Raw genomic sequence first — 18,733 nt, 5'->3', positions numbered from 1 at the left:
TCATGTCTCGCCTGGCAGGCAGCTAACCCACATCTGAGACATAAAAGAGCTCCCTGTTTGAGATACTGAATACATAAACTCCAGGCTTTATTTAGCATGAAGGAAAAAAAAATGATAGAAGTATATTGAAACATGTGAGTCTGTGAGAGACGGAGAGAAAAAAAAATTAGCAGGAAGGACAATCAAGATACCAGATACATTTTTGTGTTGTCCTGGAGCACCTCTTTAAAAGAAATTTTGATCACATAAAGTCCAAGTCATCCCCAGTTAGTACTACAGACATTGTGACATATTTCATCCGGTAGCCACAGGTAACGAATGAGCTTGACACTACTGCTGATTAACGCTTTGGAATTACAGGACTGTATCCGTGTGCATGGAGTACCTCCTGCTAGCTTTGCTAAGTAGTGGATAAGTGTCTTGTGAGGTTTGTGTGTCTAAGGAATCCCTCCTCCCCAGTCTCTCACTGTAGCTACCCAGGGGAGTGGTGTACTGCAGTGCTAGTGTTGGCTGATTGACTCTGATACATGTGCTGCATATTTCATGCTCTCCAGTCTGTCAACACAAGACGCCGACATGCAGATAGATTGACCGGAAGAGACAGAAAGACAGTCAGAGTCGCAGAGTGCAAATGAGACCAGACCAACCTTCACAGGCCAGTTACATCATGTGTGTCTCTCTCTCTCTGTGTCTTTACAGTGATGTGTTGTTTGGAGCTGTCTGTCTCCCTTACTTACTCCGCTGTGACCCTCTGTGGCATCAGTGAAGTCTGCTGTGCTCAGCAGTCAGCACATTTGTTCACAGCAGCTGTGAGACTGTACAGCTGACAACCAGCAGCCGGTCGCTTTAATCCCAGCAAGCAGTAAAGGCGGAAGATATGTAGAATGTACCTCAGTGGTCCTCCTGGGAGGTACCATTTAACGGCAGGGCAGACACTCCATTTATTTGTGTTTTGACGATTAAAGTTGATTCACACTCAGTGAAGTGTGGTTATGAGGTTTATTTTGCCAAGTGCTCCTGCTGGTCTGACATTGATTCATCAAGTTTATTTCCAAAACAAGCCAACAGACTTTACTGCACTGTGTTTTCACCATCTGCAGCCTCTTTTGGAAACAAATGGGCTGATGTGTCAAATGTAAAAAAATTTAATTGGAATTCTGTAAATTGCATTAAATCAAACTCCGAATTTAATTTAGAATAGAGCTAAGAAAACACATCAACTGTTGAAATCTTAAAACAATATGTTGGTTTTTAAGAAAAAAAATATAAAAATTTTAAAATTGATTCAAGAATTGTTTTTAAAAAAGCTAGACCAGGGACAATAATCGACAGAATGTTGTATAATACTATTAATGCTGGAAAGAAATAACTGATGGAACATCTCCCCACCAGTTATGGCAACTGGCAAAAAAATCAGCAACATGTTTGGGTGTAAAAAGAGCATCCAAAGCTAATCTTTCAGAAGTAAAGATGGCTAGGGGGTACATCAAAAACGTTGGTAACAACAATTTAAGAATGAATTCTCTCAACATACAAATACAAAAACTCACGGTAAAGACTCAGAAACTCTGAAAACCATTTTGAGTGACCACGGTCCACCACTGCATCCATATAAGTTAAAACTGCTATTAAAAGAAAAAGAAAAAACATATAAACAAGTTCCAGAAATGATCTGAGCTCCTCTGCTTCTGTGGATTATTATTAACGGACAAGATAAAGACCAGCATCTGTGATGATACTGGGGTGAATTAGTGCAAATATTGTAACATGGGTTACTTGCAGATCTATTAATGTGCCATTAATGCACATTAATTGATTTTGGAGCAACATATACTTGCAGCCTTACAAATTCTTTTCGGAGGGGGCTTTTCTTATTTCAGAAAGACAATCCCACATTAGGGGTACCCTGCACGTTTTCAACATCCCTTTATTTTGGAAACTGAAACAGTTGGTCCCTCACCAAGCATCAGCATGTGATAACTTTGGAGTGTATGGATTGCATTGTGAGCATCTGCCTGATATTGAGAAGGTCCCTTCTTTTTCTGCCAAAATAACAGTAAATTTGTGTAATTTTTCAAACTCAAGAAATTGATAACTTGGTTAAGCTACACAATGTACAAGCTAAGCTGCAGTGTCATGATGCAATATGCTTCTTGAAGGATGAATTTGTCCAAAAAGTCTTCAAACTCAAAATTGTCTGGTTCTTCATTTTTGATAACTTTTTGTTCAGTCTGGTACATCTATTGTATGCTACTGTATAGGCTACAGTATATTGTTTTCTTTAGTCGATAATTTGCCTCTTTCTGTGTCTTTAGATGATGATGACGAAGGTGAGCGCAACAGTGTTCCCCTCATGCCCCTCACCAGCTTCTTCTCTGATGACGACTCCCTTAAACAGCAAAAGAAGAAGAAACCCAAAAAGATGAAAGAGGGGAAAATACCCAAAGTAAAGAAGAGGAAAAAAGAGGTAGGCTGTAATTCACAAGCTACCCCATCTGTCATGACCTTGGACACTACAGTTTGGCAGGAATTTTGGCTCAGGCTGTACCCAGCATTCACTGTTTTTCACATCATTGCTCTTTTGATGTCTTTGCAATTGGATCAAAGGTGTGTTTTGGCTGCTGGACTACCTCTGTAATCTAAATGAGAAGCGGTAGACTGTCTCAGGCCAAGGGGAGGTTGGCAGCAGCGTCACAGTTACTGCCAGTGTGAGCTGTGGGCACCAAATGCCAGTTTAGAGTGTGGATTTGTGCCTGCGGTACTTGCGCTGATGGCAGGGACTGTGGGTCATAGTCATAACATTTCTGCCAAGCAAGCAATTGGCATCTGCGCTTTGAAAACACGGCTTTGACAGTACAGCTTCTCTACCTTTTAGTCTTCAAAATTATCGAACAGGTCAGAGGATTTACTCTTGGCATTAACATCAGTGTTATTTCAATGTTATTGCAAATTTAAAAGTGAATCTGGACTCAGCAAACTCACTTTAATGCTTTGACTTTTGCTCTGTGTGTATTTTTTTTGTGTCCACTGCTTATTAAGGCTTTATACAGCATCTAATATTAATTGATCAAAATTTTTAATTTTGTCATATATATATATATCCATCCATCCATTTTCTATACCCGCTTAATCCAACTGTAGGGTTGTCGGGGGGCTGGAGCCTATCCCAGCTTTCACGCTCTCACTCACTCACTCCTAGGGACAATTTAGAGACACCAATGAACTAAACATGCATGCTTTTGGACGGTGGGAGGAAGCCGGAGTACCTGGAGAGAACCCACGCATACACGGGGAGAACATACAAACTCCATACAGAAAGAACCCGGAACCCTCTTAATACAGCAATAAACTAGGAAATATAAATCATTCTACATTAAGTATACAGCTCTGAATTTTAGAAAATAATTTCTTAAAGTTTAAAACATTGAAACTGTTATTATTCTAATATAAATTAAGAATAACTGTTAAAATATTAAATTGACTCTGGTCTTCCTGGTTAATTAAAAAACAGATAAACAAAACAAAGTAAATGTAGTGGATTTTCTGTAACTGGGTAACTGAAAAATGGACTTAGTAAGTGATTGTATAGTTTATTATACATAAACAGACTTTTTAAACCTCCCATCAGTACATATAACTCCACCGACAGATTTCTCCTTCTCTTTCGGACTATGGAACTTCAAGTCTGCTGTTAGCTGACTTCACTGGTGCCTATGAAAAACTCTTGAGCTACTAACTCTCACTGAGACCTGGATCAAACATGGAAACACTGGTATCCTGGCTGCCATTAACTACACAGCCTCTCGTAGCTCCTGTATGCTAAGATTATTAGGTGACACATTTTCTAGAATTTTACTGGACTGCTACCTGCCAGCAAATTGGCAAATTTTATATCAAAATATCAAATCATATTCCAAGTCAATGGAATGGTGACTGTGCACATAAAAATTTCTACAGCTGTCATTTACCACCCATTAGGCAGCTTTGGGGATGAGCTGGACAATTGTTGTTGTCTTCCGTTCCAGAACATGGTTGACCTCCTTAACAGTCAGAGTCTGGATACCATATTGTCTCTCTGCTCTACACAGAGATCATGTCTGGATAGCCTGTATCGTACCAAACCCGTTGGCTGTAACCTGCCTCACCCATGGATGACAAATACCCTCCAAAAGCTGCGTGAGCTGCTGGGAGTAAATGGCACGAATCTGGCAACCTAACTATCTCATTGACTATTTTTGAAGATGATAAGATCAGCACAGCTACTGACACTCAGAAACCATTTTCCACCTTTAAGATTATTACTCAATCCTCCTTCACTTTCTGGTTACAACTTCTCAATTTTCTGGAGAAGGTAATGGCTATTAGTAGTCAATTATTTTATTCACTCTGTAACTGTTCTAGGAGAAGGCCATCTAACATATTAGCAATCCTACTATTTGTCCTTATTCTTCCCCAAGCAGTGAAACGCCATTTCCATCATTCATATTGATCACAGAGGCATCAAAACTCCTGACATACAGCAGACCGACTAGATGTTCTTTAGACTTGATTCCCCCCAGCCTCTTTTATGCTATTTCTCCTATCATTCTACCAGCATTTACATTTGTAATGAAAGCTTCACTGGCCTCGGGCATGTTTTCAGCTACATTTGAAGAGACTAAGGTGCTCAAAAAGCTGAGTTGGGAACTGCTGACCAGACCTCCTCTCAAAGAACAATCTTTTTCATCCAAATCAGTCTGGCTGAAGAGTGGCCACGCCACAAAGCTTTGCTGTCTGTGACAGAGGCCCTAAAATCAGCTAGAGCCGCTGCACAATCCTCTGTTCTTATTATGCTAGATCTTTCTATAGATTGTAACATGGTAAAGCATGATATCCTACTAGTTTCACTCTTTGAGCTTGGCATCTCAGGTTTGGCACACACTTGGAGTGCCCCAAGGGTTTATACTGGGCAATATACACAACCTCTTCGGGCCTGGTCAGCTGCTCGCACTATTCTTTTTTATTACTGTTACGCAGATGATACCCAACTATACTTGTCATTCTAGCCAGATGACCCCACACTTTCTGCATGATTTTTTGTTTGTCTCACATTGATGAGGGATTGAAACATTCAGCGAAATCTGTTGGTCATCGCAGCCAATCAGTTCAACAGTATTACCATAAAATCCCCTCTTCAGCTATTTCCCCTTGAAAAGTTTGCAAGATGATTGATGACGAGTTGTCCATCGCTGCCTATACTGCATCAGTTTCTCAGTTATGTTGGCTTGCATCATACATTATAAGAAAAACCAGGCCATATCTGATTATGTGCAACCCAACTTCTAGTACAGGCCACATTTATGTCTTCCCTTTACTACTGCAATATACTTCTTGCGGGTCTCTAAGCAGAAGTCTGCCCCAATCAAATTTGATTTGCTAATGTTTGCAGACAGAGTGCGTGCTGGGTTGTTTTAGACCACTACATTCCTCTAAGGAGCATTATCTGGGATTGTCATCACAGTGTACAAGGCAGTCTAAATCCAGATTGTTTTAATTTGTGGTTCCATCAATAATGATGAGCTTTCAATTCACAAATGAGCAGTGACCTCTCATCTATCATCTCTTCTGAGAACACCTCCTGAAGCTTGAATGTTGTCATTTTTTGATAAAAGCATCTGCTGAATTACTAAATGTAATTATAGATGTATTATTGCTTATAAGCACTTTTTAAAGAGTAACTTGTGAAAAAGGTAGCACTGTTGTTAGCTAACACTAGTTAAAATGATCCAACCTAAGGTAATGTTACTAATGACGGCTGTCAAATGAAGGCTTCAGTAACAAAACACTTAAAGTGTATTGAAAACATCAGTTTTATGACAATTATAAAAGTATCTGTTGTGCTATGAAATATAACACTGTCTTAAAAGAAGAAAAATAATGCTATATGATTGCTTAAAAGCTCTGTCTGTCAGTAAAGGGGTTGGCAGGACACTGATGCAGACTTCAGAGGTGTAAAAGCAAACATGTTTTTTTTCACAAAACAACAAAAGTCAAAACAATGGCGTGGCTGAGCCAGATGACATCACTTAACTAAACTGTGGAAAATAAAACATGGCTAAGGAAAAAACAAAACAAAGAACATGACTTGGCATAACATGAATTTACTTAACTTGGTTGTCTTGGTGTAGCGTGAAGGTGCAATGGTGAAATCAGGGAAAGGAAATCACAAACTGAAAGGGGAGCCTGGAAACTAAATACTGGACTGGGAGTGATTGGTGAATGCGTGCAACTGGGGACAATGAATATAGGTGACGTGAGTGAAACTAATGAGCAGAACATTGGGGCTGAGGGAAAAACAATGGCAAAACTTAACTAAACATCAACTTAAAAACTAAGACATGACAAAACCCAAAACTAAAAACATGGAGAAAACCCCATGAACATGACACTGTCAAGCTGAGGAAAACTGTATTTAGATGATTATTAATATCTAAAGGGTGTGTATGTCTAATGACTGGTGCATGTGACCCACCATTAAGATTGATTAGGGCATCTTCATAGGACATCGTACAAAAAGTCAGTGTCTCATGAAGACGTCTTAATCTAACTTAATTTTCCAAACACACACGCTTAGTAATTACAGGAATTCGCTGCATTGCCAGCAATTTTTCTTCCTGTGTTGGCAATGGCTTTAACAGTGTCAGTGACATGGCCAGGATATTTCCCACTGCTGGCTTGAGCTGCCAGCAGTGCTGTGAGGAGCTTGACTGGCCAGGCTGCCACCCAGCCCCTTGGCTGCTTGTGATAAACACTGAGCTCTGTTGGGTCTCACTGAGCTAATGAGGAGTGGGGGGGCTCCCACTAATCCCCTTTTTCTAGTCTTCTTCGCACACAGTCTCTGTATTCCCCCTTTTCCCTCTTGTCTCTCATGTGCATCCCCTCACTTCACCTTTGTTATGATACCGCTTCTTTTCTTTCTTTCCTTTTTTCTTTCTTTCTCTCTCTCTCTCCCTATGAGCTACAGCTGCAGCTGTAATTCACTTCCAATCGCTCCCCAAGGCTTGCTGTCAGACAGGGTCTAAAGGTAAATTGGGGTCAGAAACTGTCAGTGGCACATCCCAGTCTGAGGTCAGAGCTGCTGGCAGGAGGAATGGTAGCCAGGGAAATATTTACTTTCCCTTTCTCATTTGCAGTTAAACAAAGATAGTCCTAGAGAATGTAATGATATGGAAAAACAGTTAATTTTACAGGCAAAAAGAAGAGGCTGCAGTCTGGCCACTGTAAAACCTCCATGGAACTGCTTGTAGATACAGTCTGTTCTTCTCATTTTTTGTAACTTCACTATCCTCTCTAGGATTGTGAGAAAACAAAGAGCCACTTCTGATTTCAGTGACAAAGAAGACACTGTTTTTTTTCGTAACCATGAAGTGTTTTTACAGTAGAGGGGTTTTTTTAAACATTTTTTTTCTTGTTGAGCTGTATTTTATTGAACAACCACATCTTCATTCATTTGATATTTTATGTGGCATCCACTGCAATCTCCCTAAGGCAGAAACATTATGAGGAAGACTCTAATTTGATTATCTTATCAGCGTTTATCTGATTTTCTTCCCTGTGAAAGTACAAGCGCCCTCTTTGCTGCTGTTCTCTTGTATCCTCTTGTCTTTAATGATATGTGTTTAACATTGAACTCTGGGCCACCATGAGGTTGTTGCACAGCTCTGCCTCGTCCTTGTAGTTGCTCTCAATGGCAGTTCTGCTTCTTTGCTTTTCTCTCCTCCACCTCCATCTACTCCCCCATCCCCCATCCACAATCTTCAATTTACTCTCTCTTTCTTTCTCTCCTTCTTCTTATGCATAAATGAGATTTGTCTAGACGGGTGCTGGAGCACCGGCTCTGCAACCACAGGCCTCTGCATAACAAGCTCGTTATGCAAACGTGTCTGATTGGATGGCGCTGTTCCATTGGCTGCCACTGTGATAGAGTGTGTTTGTATGTGTGGCATGATAGAAATGAAAAGTGAGAGAGGAAAAATAAAGGGGAAGAAGTTAAGAGATAGACTGAGAGAGAAAATAATGTGGTGGAGGGGTGAGGGAGAGGAACTATGAAATGTGAGGGAGAGAAAGTGAGAGGAGGAAGATGAAGAGGGGGGGCAAAAACTAGAAAAAGAGAGAAAGAGAGCCAGACACTGCTCAGATTTGGTCACCATAGCAACACAGCCAGGCTGCTGGTAGGGTTGGCGGGCGCTGCGGCAACGTGAGCCTTTCCTCTGCGCTACGGAGCAAAACGCCTGCAAGTCTCTCCATGGCGCCACACAGGCCTGCCGAGCAACAGGCAGCGAGCTGAGCACAAAGCCGCTGTGCACTCTTTTCACCCCATGGCTTGTGCACACACATGTTCAGTCTTACCTTCATTCTAAACTTATATTAAAGAGAGATACACACCCTTTCTGAAATGGATCCACAAATAAAAAGAATGATATGCATACTTGTACATGCCTACTATACACAAAAGCAGTTAAGTGAAAGGTGGATAAGAACAGTAAAATCTGTCTCTTTTCCCTCTCCCTTAATGTTACTGACACATACACAATATAAGCAACTGCCTGTGGATTTGTTCATGTGCCACAGTCCTGTTCACACAAACAACACCTGTTTACTGTTAAATCCATACAGCCTTCCAGATGTCCCATATTAAACAGGCAGAATGCGGCGCAGTCTGTGATTGGCTGCCCTGATTGAGGTGTTCTGTTTCTTGGTTGTAGTTTGAAAGATGCAACCCGAATTTGACTTTACTTCACATTGACTCACTGCTCACTTTCAGCTATTAATTAATTTATCAAATGCAGTAGAATTTTTTCTTCTGTTACGTGATGTGACTGGGAAGTGATGGCAATAACAAGTAATTCAAATTGTGATATTGCCATCAAGCTAAAGCTGTTATAGCACTCTGACATTATTTTGACTTTTTTCTATTCTCTAATTCTATTTTAGTGTGGGATGCCTTTGTAGCAGCTCTAATCCCTAACTCTTTCAAAAATTAATGCCATGGTTATTTGAATGATCAAGTCTCATAATTTATTTATTATTCCCTTTTTTTTTTTTTTTCAAAAGTTGAAATTGGGTCTCAAAGGAAAGATTTTTTGTCTTGCTGCTCGTAAAATGAAGGCATGAAATCTACTGTAGTTATAACTTGTGAATCTGACAGTCCTGCCGGAAGTTGGACAGCTAACATAAGATTCTTAGATAGATTCTGCTTGTTTTTATTTTTTGTAGAAATAGCTGCTTTGCAGAAGCTTTGTGTATGAAAGAAGCTTTTAGATCTGTCAGAATTATGCATTTTTATCAACTACAGAAAGGGAGAGCAAAGTGAATGCCACGTTAACCTAGGTCCAGTCAACCACTCACTGGTATTTATCAAGGCATGTTCAAAATGTGTTTTTGTCCTTTTGCAGGGAGGACTCCAGGCAAGAGTGGACAGTGACCCGGAGGAGAATTCCGAGGTGGAGGAGGAACGGGAACGTCCGGAAATTGGTTCTGAGAGTGAAAGCAGTGCATATGGCCCCACCAAAAAGAAGAAGAAGAAACCCAGGGAGAAGAAAGAAAAAAAGCCCCGGAAGAAGAAGAGGGATGAGGATGATGATGATGACGACGACGATGATGGTAACATGAAAGTAAGTCTCACCGACATTGCTCATATTCTTTATTCTTCTTGGATGTAAAATTTTTGTAAAATGAATGAGTTATTATAGTTATATGAGAAATTAAAGCCAGTTTTATAAGAAGTGTATTTAAACCTTGAAAACCCACAGTTCTTCCTTGTTGTAGCATCATTTTCAATCATGACAAATGATAATCTCTTGATTTGCTAATTTAGTAGTGATATAAATTCAGTTTTTAAGGTATTTTTCACAACCCCAAAGGCGTCTTATTGAAAGACAGAGAACAAGAAACTTAAAGCAGAATTTGGCAATCTTGAGAAGAAAAAATGAATGAAAAAGAGGAATGCAACTCCCTTTTTCTTCCTCTCTGCTGTGCTTCAACTCTGATGCCGTATCCAATCCCTGGAGAAGAGGGTTTTCTTTTTAAACAAGCTAGTAACCCTGGCATTTATAGAAGTGGCAGTGATTGACAGTAATTAGAGCCTCCACCCGACTCTGACTGGTAGTTGGTGGACTCTTGCAAATCCCAGCACCAGAAGCACCAGGAGCTGCCAGGGGAACCAGATTTTTTTTTCTCACATGTCTGTCACATGTCAGGACATAAGGACAATTTTTTATTGCTTTAATATAAAGCTGAAGCTATTCAGTCTGGATTTAAAAATAGACTCATCGGACTGCATAGCAGGCTGATTCTTTGTTTTCAGCTCTATTCACCCTCATATGTCATTTTTTTCTGTTGATTTCATTTTATGTTTTATCATAATTTTTTAATCCCATTTTGCTGCTCTGATGTCTAACATTTACAAATTCTAAGCACTACAAAAAGCTTAAGAAACCCCCCCAATAATAATTATTGTTATTTAAACCTTACAAATGTAATATCTCTCCACTTACTTAAACAATCTTGCTGTCTAATGATGGCAAAAAAAAAAAAAAAACCCTTATGAAGGTCTAATAGTTAAAGATTCTTTTCACACCAAGATTGCAAAAAAAATAATGTTATGCCATTGGTGGCACAGGACGCTGCTATGATAGCATGTTGTCATGGTGCAGCATTTTCTGCTGTGACGGTTCTCTGAACACAGATTTGGCACTATGAACACTTCTATTGCTGGCTCAGAGGAGCAACAACTTTATCCATCATTGTGCATCTGTACTTTACAAATAGAACAGGTAAAACAAAGGCACCTTGAACTATCTGTGTCAAAGGGGCTAAGGATACTCCTCTCACATTGCTAGTCAGGCAGAGCATCCCTTAAAAGTAGGATAGGAGATGATGGCTTAAAACGTGTGTAAATGATGATATTTTAGGATTCTCAGTCATCCAGGTCATTGTAATCATAAGAGCTTGAATAAGGGCAACTGGACTTCTCCTAGAAATAATGTCTACATTTTCCAAAACTCTAAACATAAATTCACACCTGCACACTTAACTCTAAATCTTCCAGTTTCAAAGTCAACATCAATGTCTCTGCTCCATACTATGCAGAAAAAAAAAACCTTGACTTCAGACATAACACAAACCCCGTAATCAAAGGCTAGATAACTATCTAGAAAAAGTAAACCAAAAATCACTCTGCCACTGCGTCCCGTCTCTAGTCTTGCTTGTCGTCATCTTCCTTCTCTCCTTTGTCATCATCTTCTTCCTTCACATATTTCTGTATCCATTATTCCAAAAAGAACCAATCCAAGGTCCTTTTCCCTATCTACTGAAGGATCTGATTGGTTTGTGAATGACTTCGATTTGTGTTTCCACATGGATGATTGTGTGCTAATTGGGTTCAAGCTTTGCTGACTGGATTGAACAATATTGACTGTTAGTGCTTTCTAAATGAGCCCCTAGTGTAGGCAATGAACTATGAAGGCATTGTATGTAGAGTTTTCACTTCCAGGTCAGCAAATCTGAATCACCTGTCACAACAGGGAAATTGTGTTTATCGGTTGCGGAAATGGGTATGATTTTTGATGGATAGCGTCATGGTTTTGAATTTTTAGCTCATAAGGCGGTTAGAGGTGTGTATTATTAAAAACTGTAATCATGATTTGATTTATGGATGTTGATCTCTCTTGTCTAACCTCAATAGGAGCCCAAATCCTCCAGCCAGTTGATGCTTGAATGGGGTCTTGAGGATGTTCAGTATGGCTTCACGGAGGACGACTATAAAACTATCACCAACTACAAGGCTTTCAGCCAGTTCCTCAGGCAAGCATCTTATTTTGTCTGCAATATCTACTCTTAAACTGCTTTGTTGCGTTTCCGTTTCTGTGGATTGTCAGAGTTCCCGCCTGAGAGTCTTCCAGCATTGAGACTCCGCAGTGAGACAACAGAGTGGTGTGACAAGCTAACACTGCTCTTTCTGTTTGAGCTAGAAAGCTCGTCTGTTGGTATAAAGAGTCTGCCTCACCTGGGGCTGTCTGGCTCGGCTAAGCCTCTGCTCGAACAAAGTGGAGCATGAGCTCCTGCAGTGCCCCCTGTGTGTAGTCAGCTGTTTGCTGGATGCCTGTGACAGCCGGGAGGCTCTGGGACTCAGTGCTCTGACCCACTATCTTTCACAGGCCAGTGTGCCAAACCTCAAGCTGTTGCCTGACAAATCACAAACATGACATACACACACCAAAGAGAGTAGAACAAAACTTAAGGGGCAGTGAAATGTCAGCAATTCAAGACCCAGTTCCCTCCAGTGCTGAGGGTAGTAGAAATTACACCAACAGGAATGAAGTGTGACATAATAAAGCTGCTGTTGTCGTCTCCTCTCCCACTGGTTTAACTCAGGCCTCTCATTGCCAAGAAGAACCCGAAGATTCCCATGTCAAAGATGATGACAGTGTTGGGGGCCAAGTGGCGAGAGTTCAGTGCCAACAACCCGTTCAAAGGCGCATCTGCCACCGCTGTGGCCGCTGCTGTGGCTGCCGCCGTGGAAACGGTTACTGTGGCTCCGCCAACATCTGTCAGCAGCAGCCAGCTGGGGCCTCAGCTAGGGCCAATCAAAAAAGCCAAAACCAAAGAGGGAAAGGGTAAGGTCTACTGAGCTGTGACAGAACACACATTTTGAAAAAGATAGAAGCACGAATATCAAGTGGTTAACACATCTGATGTTTGAATCGCAGGACCAGGGGTTAGAAAGAAAAGCAAGACTGTGAAAGAAGTGAAGAAGAAACCCAAGCCGAAGAAGACTAAATCAAAGTCGGGCCAAAGTGGGAAGAAGAAGAAAGCATCCTCAGTATGTGTTGTGATTTTGCAAAAAAACTGTTTACCTTAATCTCATTAATCTCTTTAAGTTTTTCAAACCGTATTCTCAGTGAAGTGAAAGTGAGCACTATTTACTGCACTGACTGAGAGTTAGTTCATTGAAATTCTTCATGGAGCTTTGAGCTTTTCAGCCTGTGTGTTTGCTTTTCCAGAGTGAGGAGGACTTCCTGGAGGAGTCGGACTTTGATGACATCAGTATCCACAGTGCCTCTGTGCTTTCGGATACCTCGGGGGCCGCCACTAAGAAAAAGGCCCGACGTGGGCGGAAAAAAAGGAAAAGTATGTTTATAGTCTAATCTTGCATGCTCTGTGGTTTGTTTTTTCTCTCTAAAAATCCAATTGAAATTCTTCAGAACTAGACTGTTTGATTATTGGTAATGAAGAACCTAAAATGTGTTTTTTTTTTGCTTAATTTATTTTGGGACTTCTTTGTGAGGGCAGATGGTGTCCTGCACCAGCTGATACGCTCATACACACACAGTCGTATTCTTATTTATTGGCCTTATACACCAAGCTGACAGTCGGCCTTGAGGATTATCTCATGTCTCTTTGCTGTGTTAACTCCCTGTCTGCACTGTCAGACCCCATCAGTGTTATTTTCAGCCTATTCAGCCTGTTGAATCAGCATCAGATCAGTGAGAGAGACCGATCATACTGATGGTGGTTCGGCATAGCTGAAGAACAAATGATTTCACCCACTTAGGAGAGTTTCTCCCGATTTATTTTGCCTTTGCCTTCTTGTATCCTCCCATTTCCCTTGCTGAAAACTGTAAATGGACTGCTGCCCGCTTCTGCACTGGAGAGTTAAGTCCTTATGTCCTGTACTGGCTGTTGGAAATGGTCTTGGTCTTGTGTTTAGGTGCTGTTTTATTTGCCCAGACCCAGGGATGGACCTGCCACCAGTTGTTCACATCAGTTTGGTGTATAAGAGCCCTTAGAAGCTGCGCACCATCATGTGTTGATCATTTTATTCTAAATTTACACAGAGCACTAACATGACTGCACGTTAGGACTGTTCATGTTTAATTATTCCTTTTACCATCTCCAGAGGAGGATGGTGATGGGTATGAGACAGACCACCAGGACTATTGTGAAGTTTGCCAGCAGGGTGGAGAAATTATCCTGTGTGACACCTGCCCAAGAGCCTACCACCTGGTCTGTCTGGACCCTGAGCTGGAGAAGGCTCCTGAGGGAAAATGGAGCTGTCCACACTGTGTAAGTAGATTTGTCTTTCACATCACAGTGGAAGACACTCACATTGGTGATTCAATAGGGTTAGGGTTATATGACATAATAGACTATCGTTACCATCATTAAGAATTATGCAGTAGAGTACTTTATCTATCTGCTGCTTGGGAATGAGGTGACAAGTTCTTCTCTCTATGGGTAATTTTGGTTCTAGCCTACTGGGATTCGATGACATCATTCATACCATTATCATTTCAATTGTGCTGAGCATCTATCCAATTGGTATCTATTTACAACTCTTTTGAGCACCTCCTTTCTGCAGTTGTTAACTTTTTGAATTGACAGAATTTACTGCAGTTTCTATTAATGATCCAAAGAGATCCCAACTTTGCCAACTTTTGGCAAAGAGGAAGAAAATATGAGCAAACATTACTTTCTTGTGGATTTATTTTGTGACCTTTTGAAGGGTCTGAAAAGACTGTAAGCTGATGATTAAACATTAGCTACTGTTAATGTCCCTATGAAATCAAATTCAGTGCTTCAGTATTTTGTGATTCATATTGTGTGTTATGCTTAACTTATATGTATCTGACCCAGCAATTAAAAAAAAACTTGCTTTTGTCATTTTCTGTAAAGTGCAAAAAAAAAAGATCAATGACTCATTGGGGGCGTTTACTAATTTTGTCTCCAGTGCTGAACAGTTCTGTATTTCATTAGTGACACAATCTTTCAGGAACTGTTGCCTACAGGAATAAGACAACCCACTAAAGAATCTTTCCCTGCATCTGTGTCACATTTCTTTTTTCGGGACTGATCTACCCCTGTAGTCTAGCTCTTTTGTTTATTTCCTCCATCGGCAGAAGTGAAGGTGAACACAGATTTCAACTGATCATAAAAAACATTGGATCCACTTTAAACAAGCTACATGGCTTCCAATCCTTTGGACACTAAATGGCATTTTTCGAGCTGACAAATCAGGAAAACTACCTTTGTTCTTGATCTGTCTGTCTCGGCTCTCATTAGGTCCATCAAGATGGAAAAATCTTTGCAAAAGAAAACGTGAATATATGATACAAAAATAACCTAAATACCCATAAAAGTTAACATTTCCCCATTAGCCAACGTCCCACTGGCAACAAAATTGTAATTTGAAGATTTGTTCACAACACAAGACAGGGAGTCTATATCATTTTATACCATTTCATAAGTACTGCTTGTAATGAGTCATCTTCGGTTTTACTCACTCAGGCCTTTTGTACGGTGGGAGTCTCTTTAGTTTCTGTTTTTAAAAAATATGGTTATCTTTACTTCCTGACACGCTCCCGCCAACTGTGTTCCCCAGGAAAAGGAGGGAATCCAGTGGGAGGCCAAAGATGAGGAGGAGGATGACGAGGAGCCTGCCGGCGAGGAAGAGGATGATCACCTGGAATTTTGCAGAGTGTGTAAAGACGGAGGAGAGCTTCTGTGTTGTGACACCTGCCCGTCGTCCTACCACATCCACTGCCTCAACCCGCCTCTTCCTGAGATCCCGAATGGCGAGTGGTTATGTCCACGCTGCATGGTGAGCTTGTCTCAGTCCCAGTGATATATCATACTCTCTATTTACACAAATTGTCATTGCTAAACACAGCCAATGATGGAGTGTGAGTGCTAAAATGTTACCATTAATTTCAAAATACACATATATTACATGTATAAATATATATATACACACATATATATATATACATATATATATATATGTATATATATATATACACAATATACATGTGTACATTTAGAATAATATATTACATATATGTGTAACGTATATTAAATGTATCCAAAGTTTACAATCAGTTTGAACTTAACGTATTGTTGCTTGATTCCATATAAACATGATTTTGATACTGTTCTCCTTTCTTTCCTCATTTATTAAACACTTTTGCAAAGTACTATTAAGCATATTTAGCTTCTGAGTGTTAGTTGAAGCTCAAATATTTTGTTTTCGATCAATTGGAACAGTTAGTTTTTTGGACTTCAAATCAAAATCAAATCCAATTTATTTATACAGCACATTTCATGTACAAACAATTCAAAGTGCTTTACATAAAATAAAAGCATTGCAGCAGGGAGTGGAAGAAGCATTAAAATACATAAAAGAATATAAAGAGAAACAAATAAAATCATTTAAATGAATTTAAAAACAAGCAACAGTCTAGATAAGTTAAAAGATATCGTGCAGATTTCATGCATAGACACATAAGAACAGAAATGTTTTTAACCTGGATTTAAAAATGTCTACATTTGGTGAAAGTTTAATCTCCACTGGCAGTTTGTTCCACTTGTTTGCAGCATAACAGCTAAATGACTTGTAGAAAACTTATTAAAAATGTACCTATGACAGCTCCTCTGTTTTTTTTTCTCCACAGTGCCCTCCTCTTAAAGGTAAAGTACAAAAGATTTTGCACTGGACATGGGGAGAGCCCCCACTGCCAGCTGAACTCCCTGCTGGCCCTGATGGTAAGCCAGCTGATCCCCTGACCAAGCCCCCGCTCAAGGGCCACCCAGAAAGAGAGTTCTTTGTAAAGTGGGCTGGCCTTTCGTACTGGCACTGCTCCTGGGTCAGCGAACTGCAGGTGAGATGCCAGACGTGGGGCCATTATGACATCAGCATTTAGCCACAATAAAAGTTTGTCTGCTTTGTTAAAAGTGGAACACAGCAGCTGAGTCAGGTGACAATTTTAGTCAAACTTTTATTTTTTTAGTTGGCGTTTTCAGTTTTATAAGTACAGGCACATAATTACATGCAAAACTGCAATCCCAATCAGAATGCAGCTCAGAAATATGTAAACCCAGTAATTTCAAGTTTAGTGGTGAAAAAACAACTGGTTGTTCTCAAGTTTGGTTGTGAGGTCACAACTGAGTTTTCTTGATGTATTTATTTTCATTAAATCTACTCTACTAGATTACGTATTATGTTGAATTAAGTTGAATCTTGCATTAAACTAACCAGAATTGTCTTTTGTGTTTTGTCTCTGGTTGTGCAGTTGGAACTGTATCACACGGTCATGTACCGGAACTACCAGCGAAAGAATGACATGGACGAACCTCCACCGTATGATTACGGCTCCGGAGAGGAGGAGCTCAACAGCGAGAAGAGGAAGAGCAAAGATCCTCAGTATGCTGCGATGGAGGAGCGCTTTTACCGCTATGGCATTAAACCAGAGTGGATGATTATCCACCGGATAATTAACCACAGGTGGCTGCTCACAGTTACGCAAAATCCCGCTCACCTTTAAAGAGCTAGATTTGTCATAGACCTAAACTTCTCAACGTCTTTAAGTTGATTTCAGTTGATTATGTTTGTTGTTACCTTGCTTGTATCTACTTTGTCATATTATGATATAGATAACACTTGATGATATCTAAAATGTTTGCTTTCTAAAATCATAAAATGCAAAATTTACTCTTTTTTAACTTTTATAATTCCCTGTGCTCTCTCTTTTTGTTTATGTTTACTCTTTTGTATAGTTTTGATAAGGATGGTGATGTTCATTACCTGATTAAGTGGAGAGACCTACCATATGACCAGTGCACCTGGGAAGTGGAAGACTTCGACATCCCAGAGTATGACAGTCATAAAGCTTCCTACTGGGACCACAGGTTGGTTAACAGCAATTTGAATTGTGCAACAATGACAGTCAGAATGCACAGCATAAAAACCTGTGCACAGACAAAGCAACAGACATATGCCCTCATCTGCTGTTGCTTTCTGCCTGCCCTGCCCTCTACCTGTGAACCCCCTGTTTGACTCATTTGACATAAGAAATTCCAACAATTTCTTTTCAGAGAGCAAATTTTAGGCGAGGATCAGCGCCCCCTCATGGTGAAGAAAGGAACTAAACTAAAAGAAGACCATCCCAAGAGGGAGGTCCCTCCCGATGCTCCCATCATCGATGTAAGCAGCCTCAGATACATTTTTCCAATCGGAAATGTGTCGACTTTACCTTGTGCAGTTGATACAAATCATAACTATATTTTCACACTACCAGCCAACCATCAAATTTGAGCACCAGCCCTGGTACATTAATGCCACTGGGGGAACACTTCACCCATACCAGCTGGAAGGCCTGAATTGGTTGAGATTTTCCTGGGCACAGGGGACAGATACCATCCTCGCTGATGAAATGGGCCTAGGAAAGACAGTGCAGACAATAGTTTTTCTCTACTCACTGTATAAAGAGGTAAGGCTGGAAGAAAGTCCGCTTTCATCATATCCACATTACAGTCAAATATTAAAGATATGTTTAGTGCTATCGGCCCTTATAATATAAATGGTAATGTGGTCTTCAATTAAATGACTTTGCACTATGAGAAAAGGAAATGGTAAAATCAGTCTTTCTTCTCTCTGTGATGTACTACAAGAGTGGCTTAGTCGTGTCTTTTTTTTTTTTCCAATATCAGGGTCATTCTAAGGGGCCTTTCTTGGTGAGTGCACCTCTGTCCACTATCATCAACTGGGAGAGAGAATTTGAGATGTGGGCTCCGGACTTCTATGTGTTGACTTACACTGGAGACAAAGACAGCAGGGCAATTATCAGGGAGAATGAGTTCACATTTGAAGACAGTGCTGTAAAATCTGGACGCAAAGTGTTCCGTATGAAGGTGTTGT

The 18,733-nt window shown here is 40.3% G+C and overlaps 1 protein-coding gene across 4 annotated transcripts in view; it reads left to right on the top strand.

The window, feature by feature from the left end:
* chd5 (chromodomain helicase DNA binding protein 5) overlaps positions 1-18,733 on the top strand; it is a 44,530-nt gene that overhangs the window by 4,961 nt on the left and 20,836 nt on the right. For all 4 annotated transcript variants that reach the window (XM_075461710.1, XM_075461714.1, XM_075461711.1 and 1 more), the window contains 14 exons: positions 2,316-2,467; positions 9,435-9,653; positions 11,726-11,844; positions 12,415-12,656; positions 12,750-12,862; positions 13,044-13,170; positions 13,940-14,106; positions 15,422-15,640; positions 16,491-16,697; positions 17,109-17,320; positions 17,593-17,724; positions 17,911-18,019; positions 18,114-18,305; positions 18,526-18,726. In XM_075461710.1, coding sequence (XP_075317825.1) covers positions 2,316-2,467; positions 9,435-9,653; positions 11,726-11,844; positions 12,415-12,656; positions 12,750-12,862; positions 13,044-13,170; positions 13,940-14,106; positions 15,422-15,640; positions 16,491-16,697; positions 17,109-17,320; positions 17,593-17,724; positions 17,911-18,019; positions 18,114-18,305; positions 18,526-18,726 — 2,411 coding nt within the window. The remainder of the gene's footprint in view (positions 1-2,315; positions 2,468-9,434; positions 9,654-11,725; positions 11,845-12,414; positions 12,657-12,749; positions 12,863-13,043; positions 13,171-13,939; positions 14,107-15,421; positions 15,641-16,490; positions 16,698-17,108; positions 17,321-17,592; positions 17,725-17,910; positions 18,020-18,113; positions 18,306-18,525; positions 18,727-18,733) is intronic.

Source organism: Odontesthes bonariensis, chromosome 3, assembly GCF_027942865.1.
Source record: "Odontesthes bonariensis isolate fOdoBon6 chromosome 3, fOdoBon6.hap1, whole genome shotgun sequence".
In the NCBI taxonomy this organism is placed as follows: domain Eukaryota; kingdom Metazoa; phylum Chordata; class Actinopteri; order Atheriniformes; family Atherinopsidae; genus Odontesthes; species Odontesthes bonariensis.
This window is presented reverse-complemented; position numbering and strand designations above follow the sequence as displayed.